Source organism: Citrus sinensis, chromosome 5, assembly GCF_022201045.2.
Source record: "Citrus sinensis cultivar Valencia sweet orange chromosome 5, DVS_A1.0, whole genome shotgun sequence".
NCBI lineage: Eukaryota > Viridiplantae > Streptophyta > Magnoliopsida > Sapindales > Rutaceae > Citrus > Citrus sinensis.
The window spans coordinates 33,200,056-33,214,761 of NC_068560.1; the positions used below are offsets into that span (position 1 = coordinate 33,200,056).

General features: G+C 29.6%; 1 protein-coding gene across 1 annotated transcript; it reads right to left on the minus strand.

Annotated features, from left to right (window-relative positions):
* Positions 1-11,454: 11,454 nt before the first annotated feature.
* LOC102613538 (NAC domain-containing protein 2) lies at positions 11,455-13,824 on the minus strand. The gene is made up of 3 exons (XM_006472749.4): positions 13,550-13,824; positions 13,149-13,423; positions 11,455-12,476 (listed from the first exon to the last, which is right to left on the minus strand). Exons 1-3 carry the CDS (start codon positions 13,707-13,709, stop codon positions 12,003-12,005), a joined length of 909 nt encoding a protein of 302 aa, XP_006472812.2. The 5' UTR covers positions 13,710-13,824; the 3' UTR covers positions 11,455-12,002.
* Positions 13,825-14,706: the final 882 nt, after the last annotated feature.

Consider the following 14,706-nt stretch of genomic DNA (forward strand, 5'->3'; position numbering starts at 1 on the left):
TGTTTGATAATCTTATTATTAAAATACTATAAGAGTGCAAATAACTGAAATGGACATGATATTTAATAAAACTTATTAACATGTTTTTATAAACATATATAAAAAATTTTATTGTGTATACATAATAATTGATAACGAAATAAATATTTTATTCTATTAACTTTATTTTTTATTTTGTTATCTCAATATTATTGATAATTATAATAATTTGTGTAAATTTCTTGATATTATTTCCATAATTTTATATTTTTATAATATATGTGAAGATACATACATACATACATACATACATACATACATATATACATATGTGTGTGTGTGGAAATGTAACAAGTATGAAGCTAATTATTAAAGTCAGATTTTAAAAATTTAATCCTTCATTACTATTTAAAATTGACTATAGAATGAAGTGATTTTGTTAAAAGTGATTTTTTTTTTAAAAAATAATAAATATCTTTAATATTTTTAAATCTGTCAAAAACAATTCCAAATGAATCTTATCCCAAATTACGTGCATAGACCATATAAATTAAAGATTGTTATCATTTAACTCGTAGGTTTCATCTTTGGTACTAAATTGTTTTAAAACACTTATCAAAAAAAGAAAAAAATTGTTTTAAAACACAAAAATGGCAATGCGGTTTTTTTAAAAAAATAATATTTTAGAAATTTGTGAAATAAAGAGGAGTTTTGCTACTCTCGTGTCTATCTATATAATTAATTTAAGACCATCTGATCTGAATTTCTAAATGCATGGTTGTCAAACTCCTGAATTTATGAAATGGGTCTGGTGACGACGGTGTTTAATTATTTGCAAGATTGTATATATTTGATCATTGGCATTAAAAAATATGTGTGTCTGGATCTAGACCACGGCCGCATATTGCACATTTGGTCAATTTATTATCAATAAACATGTATTATGATTAGCAATTAATTATCTTATTACCAGAGGGCGGGCGATTTAAAATCTAAGCCAATTTGCAACTTATAAATTTAAATTGTTTCACTTTTCTTCTTGCATAGAATATTTTCGGTATGAGCTGATGTGGGTCTTAGAGATTATAGTAATTTAGGTAGACGACAGAGATGGATTTAATTTAAATTGATAGAAGTGAAGATTTTTTGTTAACATTGTAAAAATCTTTGTACTGAAATGAAGAATTTTGTAACATACTAAATAAATTGATTTTGGAAGTTTATTATATACACATTAATTTATGATTATGATGGGAAAGAAAGAGAGAATGAAATCGGGTGGTTCCTCCTCCCTTCTGCTTCTGACACTTTCTGTTTGTTTGCCTAGAAGAAAACGTTTCTTGGATCTCTCTTAATATCTCTATTGCATAGCACGTGCATGGCTGCATGCAAACAAGCATCTTCGGTGAAAACAAATCGCATGTAAAATCTGCCAACTTGATTCTATTTGATGGGTCGGGCTGTAATGCAGTGCTGCATGTCATGCAGCTGCCTTTATTATTTTTTTAATAATGCGGATGTAACCGGCCACCGATTCGCTCCTTTTAATCGCTTAAAGCGGCAAATGTTAAAAGAAACTATCATAGAACTCCCTCATTTTAGGAAATATTAAGATAATCAATTCAAAACTAGTAAATTATCAAAGACCCCCTCAACTTTACACCAAAAAAATACTTCCTTTTTCTTTTGATTCATGGAAAATATAGTTAATATATTTAACTTATATCCTAAAAGAAACATAATTAAATAAAATTAATTGGACTAATATATTTAAATAAAAATAATTATATTATTTTTCTTAATATTACATTATAAATTTAATGATATTTTGCCTTAAAAAATGTAACTTATGTACTAATGAGAATACTATTTAAATATAATAAATGGAAATAATTATATATTAATTAAAAAATTTAATTTATTAATTGCACTATTTTTAATATTATGTAATAAATATAATGATATTTTGCTTACAAAACTATCAAAATAATTTTATCAACTTTTAATTACATTAGAATCCGAGTATCTAAACATATAACGAAATCGATTTATTTCCAGATATTTAGAAGAAATCAATTCCAGGATCTCACGATTCACATTCAAGGACTTAAATCCCTACCTACTAAAATGAGGACAATATTTATCCAACTATCAAATAATTATCATTCCAAACATCGTAATTACCCCTCAAATGTTGTTGTTGTTATTATTAGTGGCCAATATTAGTATGTTTTATGTATACCCTCTAAAACAAATATTCATATATTACAAAAATATAAAGCATCTAATATTTGATATTTTTAAATAAAACTCATAATCAATCTCTTGTGCAAATTAATTCATACTATCTTAAGTGAGATTAATTATTTTATTTAATCCTTTTTGCTATAATAATTTTTTTGTTAAACATTAATCAAATTCATAATGGTACATAACATGGATAATTACAATTTGAATGCAACTAATATTGAATAATGTTGTATTATGTTATACTTATAGTTATATAATTTAAGCATGACAGTTATATTTCTAAATTAAATTAAATTATTTGAGTAACATTGCACTCACTATATGGGTACATGATTTGTCTACTAAATGATGTGCAAGTATTATAAAATATGTTCAATCTTAAATTTATATCTATATTTTTTTGAAATTAAGTTAATTTATATCACAACCAAAAAAAATTAAATTATTTAAAAATATGAAAAATATAAATTCATTTTCATAGTAAGCAGTATGTTTTACTAAATTTACTTTTAAAACATTTTATGCCATTGGGGAGAAATATAGTCTTTTAAATTCATTTTTATTTATACGTCTTAAGCTTGTTATAATCTTTGCCACATGAAATATGTTTTCACTGTAATTCTCGCTAAATTTAATTTATATACTTTTATTCTAGTGGTAAAAGAAATTGAATTTGAATATAATTTTTTCAATTTAGTTTTTTTTAACTGATTAAGCATCATGTTACTGTATTACACAGATATTTACAACTGTTATAACAGCAGATTATTACACTGATATTTACAATTAGATATACAAACTGAGACTTATATTATTACATTTTAAATTCTATGAAGTAAGTGCCCAGACAAATAACCCTCACGGAGGAGGAGTGTCTCCACTCCACTTGTATTTCGTAAGGGAGAAAAATTTTACAAATAATCTCCATATAATTATGTTTAATTAAGGGAGTTTGAGTCTATGAGGACTCGAATTATTGCCCTCATAGTCATGTTTTACTTTAATGGTGTGTTTACTTCATGGAATGAGGAATGAGAATGAAGGAATAAAAATGAAACATATATTTACTTGGCAAAATGTAATTTGGGAATGAGAATAAAATGTGTGGGTCCCACACAATTTGGGAATAAGGAATGGGAATCTCATTCCCGGGGGTTGGGAATGTGAATGAAATATATGTTTACTTTTGTATTCCTCTAATTTTTTCATATTTTCTAAATTACCCTCATTCAAATCACAATTAATTTTATTATTTTAATTTATCAAAAATTTATTATTATTTTAAATGTCATTAATGATAATTATTATTATTATCAAATTTTATTAACTTTATTATTTTAGTTATTATTAATTATTTTTATTTTTATTATTAATATTATCATTATTAACAATAAAAATAATGATAAAAATAATAATTAATAAAAATAATTAATTTATCATTATTTTTATTATTATTAATAAAAATAATAATAAAAATAATTAATAATAACTAAAATAATAAAGTTAATAAAATTTAATAGTAATAATAATCTAATTTTCATTATCTAGATATAAAAATGATATTAATTAAAAATAATAATAAATGTTAATAATAATATTAATAAAAATAATATTAACAATAATTAATAATAATTAAAATAATAAAGTTAATAAAATTTAATAATAATAATAATAAATGTTAATAATGATAATATTAATAAAAATAATAATAACAATAATTAATAATAACTAAAATAATAAAGTCAATAAAATTTAATAATAATAAATGTTAATAATAATAGTAATAATAAAAACAACAATAATGATAATATTGTTAATAATGATAAATTAATTATTTTTATTAATTATTAATACTATAAGTATTTTGGTAAATTGATTTTCATTCACATTCCTCATTCCCATTTATTTTGTCAAGTAAATACATCAATGACATTTCAGCACATTCTCATTCCCATTTATTTTTGCCGAGTAAACATTAAAATCGCATTCTCATTCCAACTCATTCTCATTCCCAGCCCATTCCTATTCTACCACATTCTCATTCTATGACGTAAACGCACCATAAGGTCAATGGTTCACCACTGGGCTAAAGCCTAAGTGGCTAATTTAGCTTAATAACAACTAAATTTACTCCCATGGATTCAAACATCAACTATTTTGTTTTTAATTCAAATGATTTACAACTGCATTAATTAGTACCCACAACGTGATTATTAATATACTTACAAAGTAATATATCTCATCTATATTAAATTATCAATATATTTGTAGAAAATTAATTTTATATTAGCACAAAAGTTTAAAATATATCTTTTTTATGTAAAATTTATACATAGAAAAATTTTGGCAAGTAAAACTACCGCCTCAATGAAAATATTATTTACAAATTACAAAAATGAATTTTTAGATTTTGAATGGTCACAACAAATTTATCCGTGGAAGTTTTGTCATACATCATCACTCTTTTGTAACTTGCAAAAATCAATTGCATAATCAAAATGTTAATGATATCCATCGAGTGCAAAAATAGCGTAGGACATATGTACATTCTTATTATATTTAATTATAAATCCCACAGGATATGATATTAATAATAATAACTGTAGTAATATCCAACAAGCACACAGAAAAAAAAATAGAGATGCTCAACTAAAATAGATTAACTAAACTTTAATCTTGTAAATTAAAGTATTTTTGTAACTTAACTTATATCATCATAGCTTTAGAAGCATAGCAATTGCAATCCTTCTTACTTGTTATTTATTTATTTACCGTTGACGTTATGAAAAACTAAAGCAATTAATTTGAAAAGTAAAGAGAAAGATGAAAATAAATGCATAGATTTATTTTTAATATAATTAAACGCTATTAATTAAAATGATTACAATGAGAATAGATATGTATAAAAGTTAAAAGCTCAAGTATACATACAATCAAACTCAAAAGATTGCATGAAGTAATGAAGATGAAAAAAAAAAGGACTTAGATTATGGACTCAAAATGTTGAAAATGATGAAGGGTTGCAATAAAAAAATTCTTAGTATTATGTGGTAAATTGATATTTGTTAAAATAGTAAGGGGTCAACCATAATTTGCCTTATTGATATTATTGTTATTTTCAACAAGTAATTTATTATTAGTAAAAAAAAAGAACCTGAAACATGTACTGGTAGTGTTGGAATATAATAAAAATAATAGGAACATAAAACCATTATTAGAGTTTAACAAGAGTTGAGGAGCATAACTTAAAAGTTTGAAGAACTTAACAAAAATATGATAAAGTTTAATAATAAGTCGAGAACTAGAAAATAAACTTGAAATATCTAAGTAAAATGTTAGAAATCAATAAAAAGAGTTGGAATACAGAACCAAAAAGTTGTGGGAACAAGAGTAGAAGAAGTTAACCTAAAAGTTGAAATAACTTATCATGAATTTGATAAATTCAAACACGAAATAGGGATCTGAAAAGTAAATTTGACATATTTACCCAAAATTTGAAATTCAATGAAAAGAGTAGAAATATTGAACAAAAAAGTTGTGAAAAGATAAGTTGGAATAACTTAGCGATAACTAGATAAAGTCTAACAGGATATAGAGATATAAAAAATAAACTTGAAATGTTAACCTAAAAATTTGAAATTTAATAAGAAGAGTGGAAATATAGAACAAATAACTGGTGGAAAAATGAATTGAAACAACTTACCAAGAATTTGATAAATTTTAATGGAAAGTGGGGATCTAAAAATTAAACTTGAAATTTCCAAACAAAAAGTGGGAATTCAATAAAAAGAGTAGGAATATAAAACCAAAAAGTGGTGGAAAAAAGAGTTGAAGAGGTTAACCTAAAATTTGGAAAGAGTTACCAAGAATATGATAAATCCAACAATAATTAGGGATCAAAAAATAAACTTGAAACATTCACGAAAAATACTTAAATTAAATGAAAAGAGTAGAAATATAGAACAAAAAAAATGGTGAAAACAAGAGTTGAGGAGCATAACTTAAAAGTTCGAAGAACTTAAGAAAAATATGATAAAGTTTAACAATAAGTTGAGATCTATAAAATGAACTTGAAATATTTAACCAAAATATTAGAAATTAATTAAAAGAATTGGAATACAAATACAAAAAGTAGTGGGAACAAGAGTGGAAGAAGTTACCCAAAAGTTGAAATAACTTAACAAAGATTTGATAAATTCTAACGCAAAGTAGGGATCTAAAAAGTAAATTTGACATATTTACCCAAAATTTGAAATTCAATAAAAAGAGCAGAAATATTGAACCACAAAGTGCTGGAAAAATAAGTTGGAACAACTTAACGATAACTAGATAAAGTCTAACAGGATATAGAGATATAAAAAATAAACTTGAAAAATCAACCTAAAAATTTGGAATTCAATAAGAAGAGTGGAAATATAGAACGAATAACCGGTGGAAAAATAAATTGAAACAACTTACTAAGAATTTGATAAATTTTAATTGAAAGTGGGAATTTAGAAATTTAACTTGAAATTTCCAAATAAAATGTTGGAATTCAATAAAAAGAGTAGGAATATAAAACCAAAAAGTGGTGGAAAAAAGAGTTGAAGAGGTTAACCTAAAATTCGGAAAGAGTTACCAAGAATATGATAAATCCAACAATAATTAGGGATCAAAAAATAAACTTGAAACATTCACGAAAAATACTTAAATTCAATGAAAAGAGTAGAAATATAAAACAAAAAAAATGGTGGAAACAAGAGTTGGGGAGCATAACCTAAAAGTTCGAAGAACTTAACAAGAATATGATAAAGTTTAACAATAAGTTGAGATCTATAAAATGAACTTGAAATATTTAACCAAAATATTAGAAATCAATTAAAAGAATTGGAATAAAGAACCAAAAAGTAGTGGAAACAAGAGTAGAAGAAGTTAACCCAAAAGTTGAAATAACTTAACAAGAATTTGATAAATTTTAACAGAAAATAGAGATCTAAAAATTGAACTTGAAATTTCTAAACAAAATGTTGGAATTTAATAAAACGAGTAGGAATATAGAACAAAAAAGTGGTGGAAAAATAAATCGAAATAATTTACCAAAAACTAGATAAAGTTTAACAAATTGTAGAGATATGAAAATAAACTTGAAATATCTATCAAAAAATATGGAAGTTGATGAAAAGAGTGGAAATATAGAACCAAAAGCTAGTGGGAAAATGAGTTGAAACAACTTACAAAAATTTAGATAAATCATTACTAGAAATAGGAATTTGAAAAGTAAACTTGAAATATGCATTATAAATATTGGAATGTGACAAAATAAGTAGGAATGTAACCATTTTGTGATATGTTTATATTTTTTGTACTATTTTTAAATTTTAAATTATTACAATCTTTTTCCTTATTTAATTAAAATTTTACTCTTTTTTTTCCAAATTTTTTCATAATTTTTTCACATTAAAAACAAATAAAAATATAATTTTCATTATATTATCCGGTTAAAAACCGGTTGTACCGGTTGCATGCATGTGCTGTATGAGATACAGCGCTGCATGGTAGGTTGACTCCTATTTGATCTCCTTTTACTTAGCATTATTCAGCTGCCAGACAATTTATAGTACAGTCTATTGGAATCTGTACAGTTAAATTCCGATTGAGTCTCATCCAAGAGATGAAAAAAAAAAAATAAGGGGAAAAAAAAGGGTTAAAAAGTCTCTTATGAAAATATCTCAGTGGGTAAATAAATTATCAAGCCAAAAAAAAAAAAAAAAAAAACTTGTGGTTGAGAAAATGATGATCACTAATTCACTTCGGTTTTTGTTCTAGACTTTAATAATTTCTTAGGGTTTAGGGTTGATAAGTGATAATGATAGATTTCCAATAGATTTTAAACACACTGGCTAATGGCTATAGAGAAAAGATAAAGATAAAGATAAAGACGAAGAAGAAATGAAAGTATGTGCGCACAATGCACACATAAATGTAAAATAATGTATATATGTTTTGAACAGCCAAAAACCAAACGCACCTTTAACAACTCGGCAGTATTATTTGTCCAAATTGAAAAAGCCACAAAAGGCAAGTAGAAACTGTAGATAACTTTTTAAGTGAAAGTGATAAGTTAATGATGTTACTCAAGTAGAAAGAAGATGATCAAGAACAAGACACGCATCCTTTTCAGGCATCACAATCGAAATTAAACATCAAGTGGGATTCTCGATTATCTTTTGCTCCGTTTTGTGATTAGTAAAGATAACAGTTCTATAACCCTTTTTTTTTTCTTTATGATTAAAATAATACACGATAATCTCATGGAATCATTCTGACTTTAGGTTCAAGCATGTGTATAGTTTGAACCACTTCTAAAGTGTTCTCAAAGAAACAGAACTTTGTTACGAACTTTTTTGAGGGTTGGGTACTTGGGTTATGCTTTAATTTGTATTTTTGTAAATTAATGATAATCAAAACAGCTCAAAATTTGGAACGTCTCTAAGAGACATTAATAATAGCTATGTAAAAATAATAATAATAATAATTAGTAGCAATTTATGAGTAGCAACCAAATAATTAGTAAGTACTTACTATTAAAAGTTTTAGCTGTAAAAGCGGAATGTACATTAAAGCAATTGAGAACTCATCATTAACTTCACAGTTCACACACTAGACGCTATAGGTTTAATTAATAATAAATCCATGATGGTTAGGGTTAAGTGCTTTTGGCTTAATGAAGGTAGAGATCAAGATGAATGACTTTGAACTGTAACACAAGCTAAGTATAATAATAATAATAATAATAATGAAGTTCAATACCAGTGAATGTAGACCAACAAAACGTGCATGTAGAATGACTAAAATTTAGAATCTATTATTAGAATATTGTCGTAGCTCAGCAAATTAATATGATTAATTAATCCTATCAAAATTTTCAACAATTCCTTCAAAATTTTTATTATCATGAGTACTTGAAGTTCAGCAAAAAATAATAATAAATGATAATAAGTATCAATAATTTGTCAAATGCTGACTGCTTTTCTTTCTTTCGGGCACTATTATTATTTATTCATCGACCGGTAGTGTATAGTCAATGCCTAGCTAGCTACAGATAATATAAATGAGGAAGATATTTGGATGATAGGCCGGCTACTTTTGAGGGCAATTGTCGATTGAATTTTGTCAGTTGGCTGTAGATGGTCGACGGGTACGTGTGCAGTCATTAGTCAGAGCAATTATGTCTACGAGCCACACGAATTGTGTCGGTCGTTGAGTTGACGACCTCTCTGTAATGCTGCCCCGCCACAGGAATTGCTGTCTTGTTAGTTGCCACTTGGCAGCATCAGCCATTTATCATCTAGGTTTCAAATGGGCTCAAACCCTTTGAAACCAGTGCCTTTTGGGTCTGAAGCCCAAAAATAGTCATCTTGTAGCCCAACAATTGCAACGGTCCAACCCTCCAACCGTAGAATTTTGGGCTATAAACAACTCATTAATCTTATCAAACCCATACTCTACGGAAATTACATTGAAAGATAAATACACTCTTACTGGCGCACCACAACCATAAGTGGCACACTGTAATATGCTATCAAGCTTATTAGCCAACAACCTATTGGGACAAATTTTATTGTTAAAAGCAATCCAAAAAATGGATCTCAAAAGATTGTCAACGTTATAGAAGAAAAAGAGTATATTTAAAAAACACACACACACATTTTTACCATTCACATTGTGCCATGACCTTACCATTCGATTCTTTGATTGTGTTTGTAGAAGGCCATTAAAATGTAAACTGAACCAAATTTGATTTTCTCGTTTAAGGATTTGAAATTCTTCCATAATACTCTAAAAATATAGTATTCATTAATTGCAATAAGAAGTAAGGTGATAAATTACAATACATTATGATATAAGAATTTCATAATGCAATAAACGGGCCACACAATTCTTCTGCCACGCGAGTTACTCAATTGATAATGGAGCAAGCTCTTAAGTCCTAAGATTGACAGCACGAGCGCCGTCCATGTAAGATTAATATTCCTGCAAAAGTACTTCAAGATGAGACAGTTACTGAACATTGAAAGACATACAAAAGGAAAAAGGCGTTCATTTTTTTTATATTAATTGAAATATAATTGAAAATGGAGTTTCTTGGACGGACGGGTGCCAATAGTTCAATTCAAAATTATAAGACCCATTTTCCCATTTCAAATAATGAATGTTTAATCTTTCACCACATTTTCTTCTATCAACCCTTCGTAATGTTGGAAATTATGAGTCTATATTGCTTCCTTGAAAGTTGAGTTTACATTATTTTCTTGACAGTCCAAAACATGAATAATAGCTGCCGGCATTATTTATGTCATTATTTACAAATACAGTGACTACTATTGTGATAGATAAAAATAAAAAAAAATAAAGGAAAAAATATTTTTTTAAAAAAAGCCTCCCTACACATGAGTTAATTAGGCACGAGCAATTAATAGATTCCAAGAATAACCCGCTCTCTTAAACTTAGTTTCTTGTACGTGAGCCTTCTCTTATCAGACTTGTTATCACATTATAATTTTTTTATATAAATAAATCAAATTGTGCTCTCTCATTTAAGTAATATTGAATATTGATATTTTAAAATACCACCTCAAATCTCGAACACATAAGAATTCTCATCATTATTAGGAAAAGAATTAGCGCATCAGCGAGTTCGATTCGAACGGGTTTAAGTGTTGCGCCACTGACGGTGCTTTGAAATTGAAGTTGTCCCATTCGGTAACCCTATGAGCGCTGTGCTGCAAGTGCTACAACTTATAGGGTACCATAAATTAATAATTTTATTTTTTTGCGGAGTTTATACTGAATTCGGTGGTGACAAAGATGTATAGATAGTGGGGTGATGATGACAGCGATGCTCGAAAGAGAGAGGAGATGAGAGAGAGCAAAAATATTAATTGATCTTTTGCTAGGGTCGTTTTGATTTAGTTAAATAAATCAAGAAGGTCAATCATCGTCACTCATTGCACGAGTTTAAAAATAAATTCAATGATAATATGAAACACTGTATTATGCAAATATTTTTATACAAACTCAATTGTATACAAACCAAGTAACTATTTGACACAAAGCAAATTATGATGATAGTAATGTCCCGCTCACAAAAAGAATTGTAATAGTAGCCCGGTTATTTAAATATAAATGTTAGGGGAGGTTTTTTTTTTTGCAATTTAATTACTTAAAATTTATATAAAAATCCACTCAATCCAATACTCAAATTCTATAATTTTTCAACATTGTTAACTGTTGAAATGATGATCCAAAGGACGCTGACAACAGTAGTAATCATACATCAGTTTCTAAAACGGTCACCACCGGCTACGTGGTTTCACTGACAAGCGAGAATGTGAACCAAATAAGACACACTGCTGATTAACAGTAACTTAAAGAACCCCACGTAATAATTTGATAAAACAAATAAGACACACTACTGATTTGATATAACATTTTTGGAACACTAAATTTAATAACTTCCTAAAAAAAAAAGAAAAATTAAAACATTTTAACATCATCACATGCCGCGTGCTGTACACATGCTAATGATTAATGATTATATGCTTGCAAATCCAGCGTTAACCGTCCGATCAATCAGATCAATCGTCCGAAAGAACGTAGGGCTTACTATATCGTCAACTGGGCCCCGCACCGCACAGGCACACTCATTGACTTTCGTCTCGTGTTACCTCTTTCAAGGCCAGCCCAGCCCAGCCCATCCCATCCCGTCTATGGTCCATCCACTCGACCCAAATTTAAAAGGGTTTCGTAAAGTACATGAACATATCCTGCAACGGCGACAGCTGATTGTTTCCCTGCAACTGAGAATTGAAGCTTATGTCCATGGCGGAATCCAAGTAATTATATGGAAAACCAAGGGTGTTTTCCCAGGGTTGCATTTTAGGCTCGCTCTGCACCTCGCACGTGAACTCCGGTGACACCACGTGCTCCGAGCAACTCGAGTCCGTGTTCAGCTTCGGCACCGAATCCGACGTGTCAAAATACATGTAATCATTCACTGTTCCCGTTCCCGTTACGGTCGACGCCGGATTCGGAAGCAGTGCTCCTCCTGACGTTGACGTGTCCATGCCACTTGGCATAACCACCGGTTTCTTCTCCTCCGTCTCCGTCTCCGTCTCCGTAAAATTCGGCCTCCGATTAGTGACCTGCTGTTGTTTCTCAATAGATCCCTTCTTGTTGTATATGCGACACAGCACCCAATCGTCCAGCTGGCAAAAATCAATAAGAACCATTAGATCACCCATTCACATGATTCATGATTTTTTGAATTCAAAATCAGGACCATTCATTGTAGTCCGTCTTTCTTCATGTGAGAGTGACGTCACATGAAGCGATAACAAGGAATATTCGTTAAACGACAAAGACATTTTGTTAATCAATTAGATAAAGATTAAATAATTTCACAAATCATAAATTTACCGACATAGACACATCTAATAATATACAACACACGGATGTTAAAACTCAAATTGAATCTCGAATTCCATCTAATTATTGTTTCCTTAGGATTTAGGAATGTAATAATTGTGAGTTGGCCAGTCACTTTTCTGTCATCGTCACTGCCTGAAAGGTTATAATAAATGTGTATGATATGTGCTGTTCAATTAGACTCACAGCATCATCGCCATACGATTTTCTGTGTGGGGCCCATTCGATTAGTGAGAACCAGTTGATCTTTTGATTTTCCCTATCTGATTTAACAGTTTGACCTTCATGATTAGATAAAACATTAGCGTCACGATATTCCGGCCGCCAATTATGAAAATTGACAGGCAGGGTCAAAACTGTCATTTCTGACCGCACGTCCGGAGCAGTGCACCATGCAATGAAATGTCTATTTTATCCCTGACATAAAGGAGGATGAAGATGGTGTAAAATACCCTTAAGCTGTTCTTCTTACGAGCCGAGCGATCCACGTCAGCTAACCGATACTCGTGCATAATCCAGTTGGTTTTCTCTCCTTTAGGCGCTTTTCCGGCGTAAAAAACAAGAGCCTTCTTAATTCCAACGGGCTTCGGCTGGCCAATCGGCTTATCGGCTCCTGTTGCCTTCCAGTACCCGCTCCCCGCCGCCCGGTTCGGCCTTGAACCGTTTGGATACTTCCGATCCCTAGGCGTAAAAAAGTACCACTCCTTTTCCCCGTACAGGGCCAAATCTGAAATTTCCCGAATAAATATCATATTAAAAAATATAATTTAATTAAAGTTTGTACAAAAAAAAAAAAATTCAATCGTTGGGCGAAAAAAAATATTTTTGAATATACAAAATTTTCTGTAATTACCTGGGAGGTCCCAGGGATCAAATTTGTAAAGATCGATTTCGGCGATAATCGGAACGGCGATTGGCTGCGAAAGGCATTTACGGCACAAATAGTGCATAACGAGCTCCTCATCGGTCGGGTGGAACCTGAAACCTGGTGGTAACTGTAACTCAGCCGTCATTTTGACTTTTTTGCCCTTCTATTTCTTCTTCTTGTTGCTGATTGTACCCTCTCCGTTTAGTTCTTATCTCCAAACCTTCCTACCCTCTGAGAACTATGACGGCGCTTGAAACTTAGAACGCAAGTGTGAGCGGTGAATTTATAGGGAAAAATAGTGGACACGTGGCAAGAACGGCTGGTGGGGATTTCTAGAATACACGTGGGAGATAATGCTGATTTGGGCTGTATTGGGGAAGGTTGATGATAGCAGCCGGACACGTGTCGAACATGGAAGTGAAGTTGGTGCGTGTAGATAGCCACATGGGGTGATTTTGTCACTGCTTACGACATAAGTTTTGGACTGGTTTGTTTCGACACTGTCGGTTCCTAGAAAAAACTGCTCTCGGGATTCGCGTGGGGTCGGCGGGGTTTGTTTCAGCCTTTTCAGAAATTTGTTTTTTTTTTTTATTTCTTCCGTCAGTATTCTGGCCTGTAGTTTAACGGTTGATGAGGTGGACACGTCAGCCTACTCGTGCAGTGGTGAGTCTCAGTTCTGTGTATTGTGGCAGCTGGAGGGAAATGGGTGTGAGGGAAATCCTGTGTTTCTCGGTATTTTGTACCTACGGCTGAGGAAGGGAAAGTAATTTCCATTTCCCCAATAAGAATTTAATTTTTTAATAATTATATATTTGTTAGGTAAATACACTGATACTTACGTAGTACAATTTTTTTTAATATCACATTTAATTACCATTAATACCCAACATATAATACTAATATTCAATATCCTCAAACAAATAATTTATTTGCCTCTTACTTCTTTAAATTTTTTATATAAAATAAATTATTAAATATTATAAAAATAATAAGAATAAGTAATATATATTAATTGCAATAAAAAATTGTCAATCTTCTTTCATGTATATTTTTAGAGATTGAGGGATAGGTAAATTTCAAATTAATTCTTTGGGTTCTTGCCTTTGCTACCATTCTAACAATGAGCGGATGAGCCAACTAAA

What these genes read in the sequence shown, in the direction of transcription:
- LOC102613538 (XM_006472749.4), bottom strand. Translation starts at nt 13,709, where the DNA reads ATGACGGCTGAGTTACAGTTACCACCAGGTTTCAGGTTCCACCCGACC. An exon ending in TGATCCCTGGGACCTCCCAG is followed by an intron (nt 13,424 to 13,549) that starts GTAATTACAGAA and finishes GGGAAATTTCAG; the next exon opens with ATTTGGCCCTGTACGGGGAA. An exon ending in GTAAGAAGAACAGCTTAAGG is followed by an intron (nt 12,477 to 13,148) that starts GTATTTTACACC and finishes GATTTTTGCCAG; the next exon opens with CTGGACGATTGGGTGCTGTG.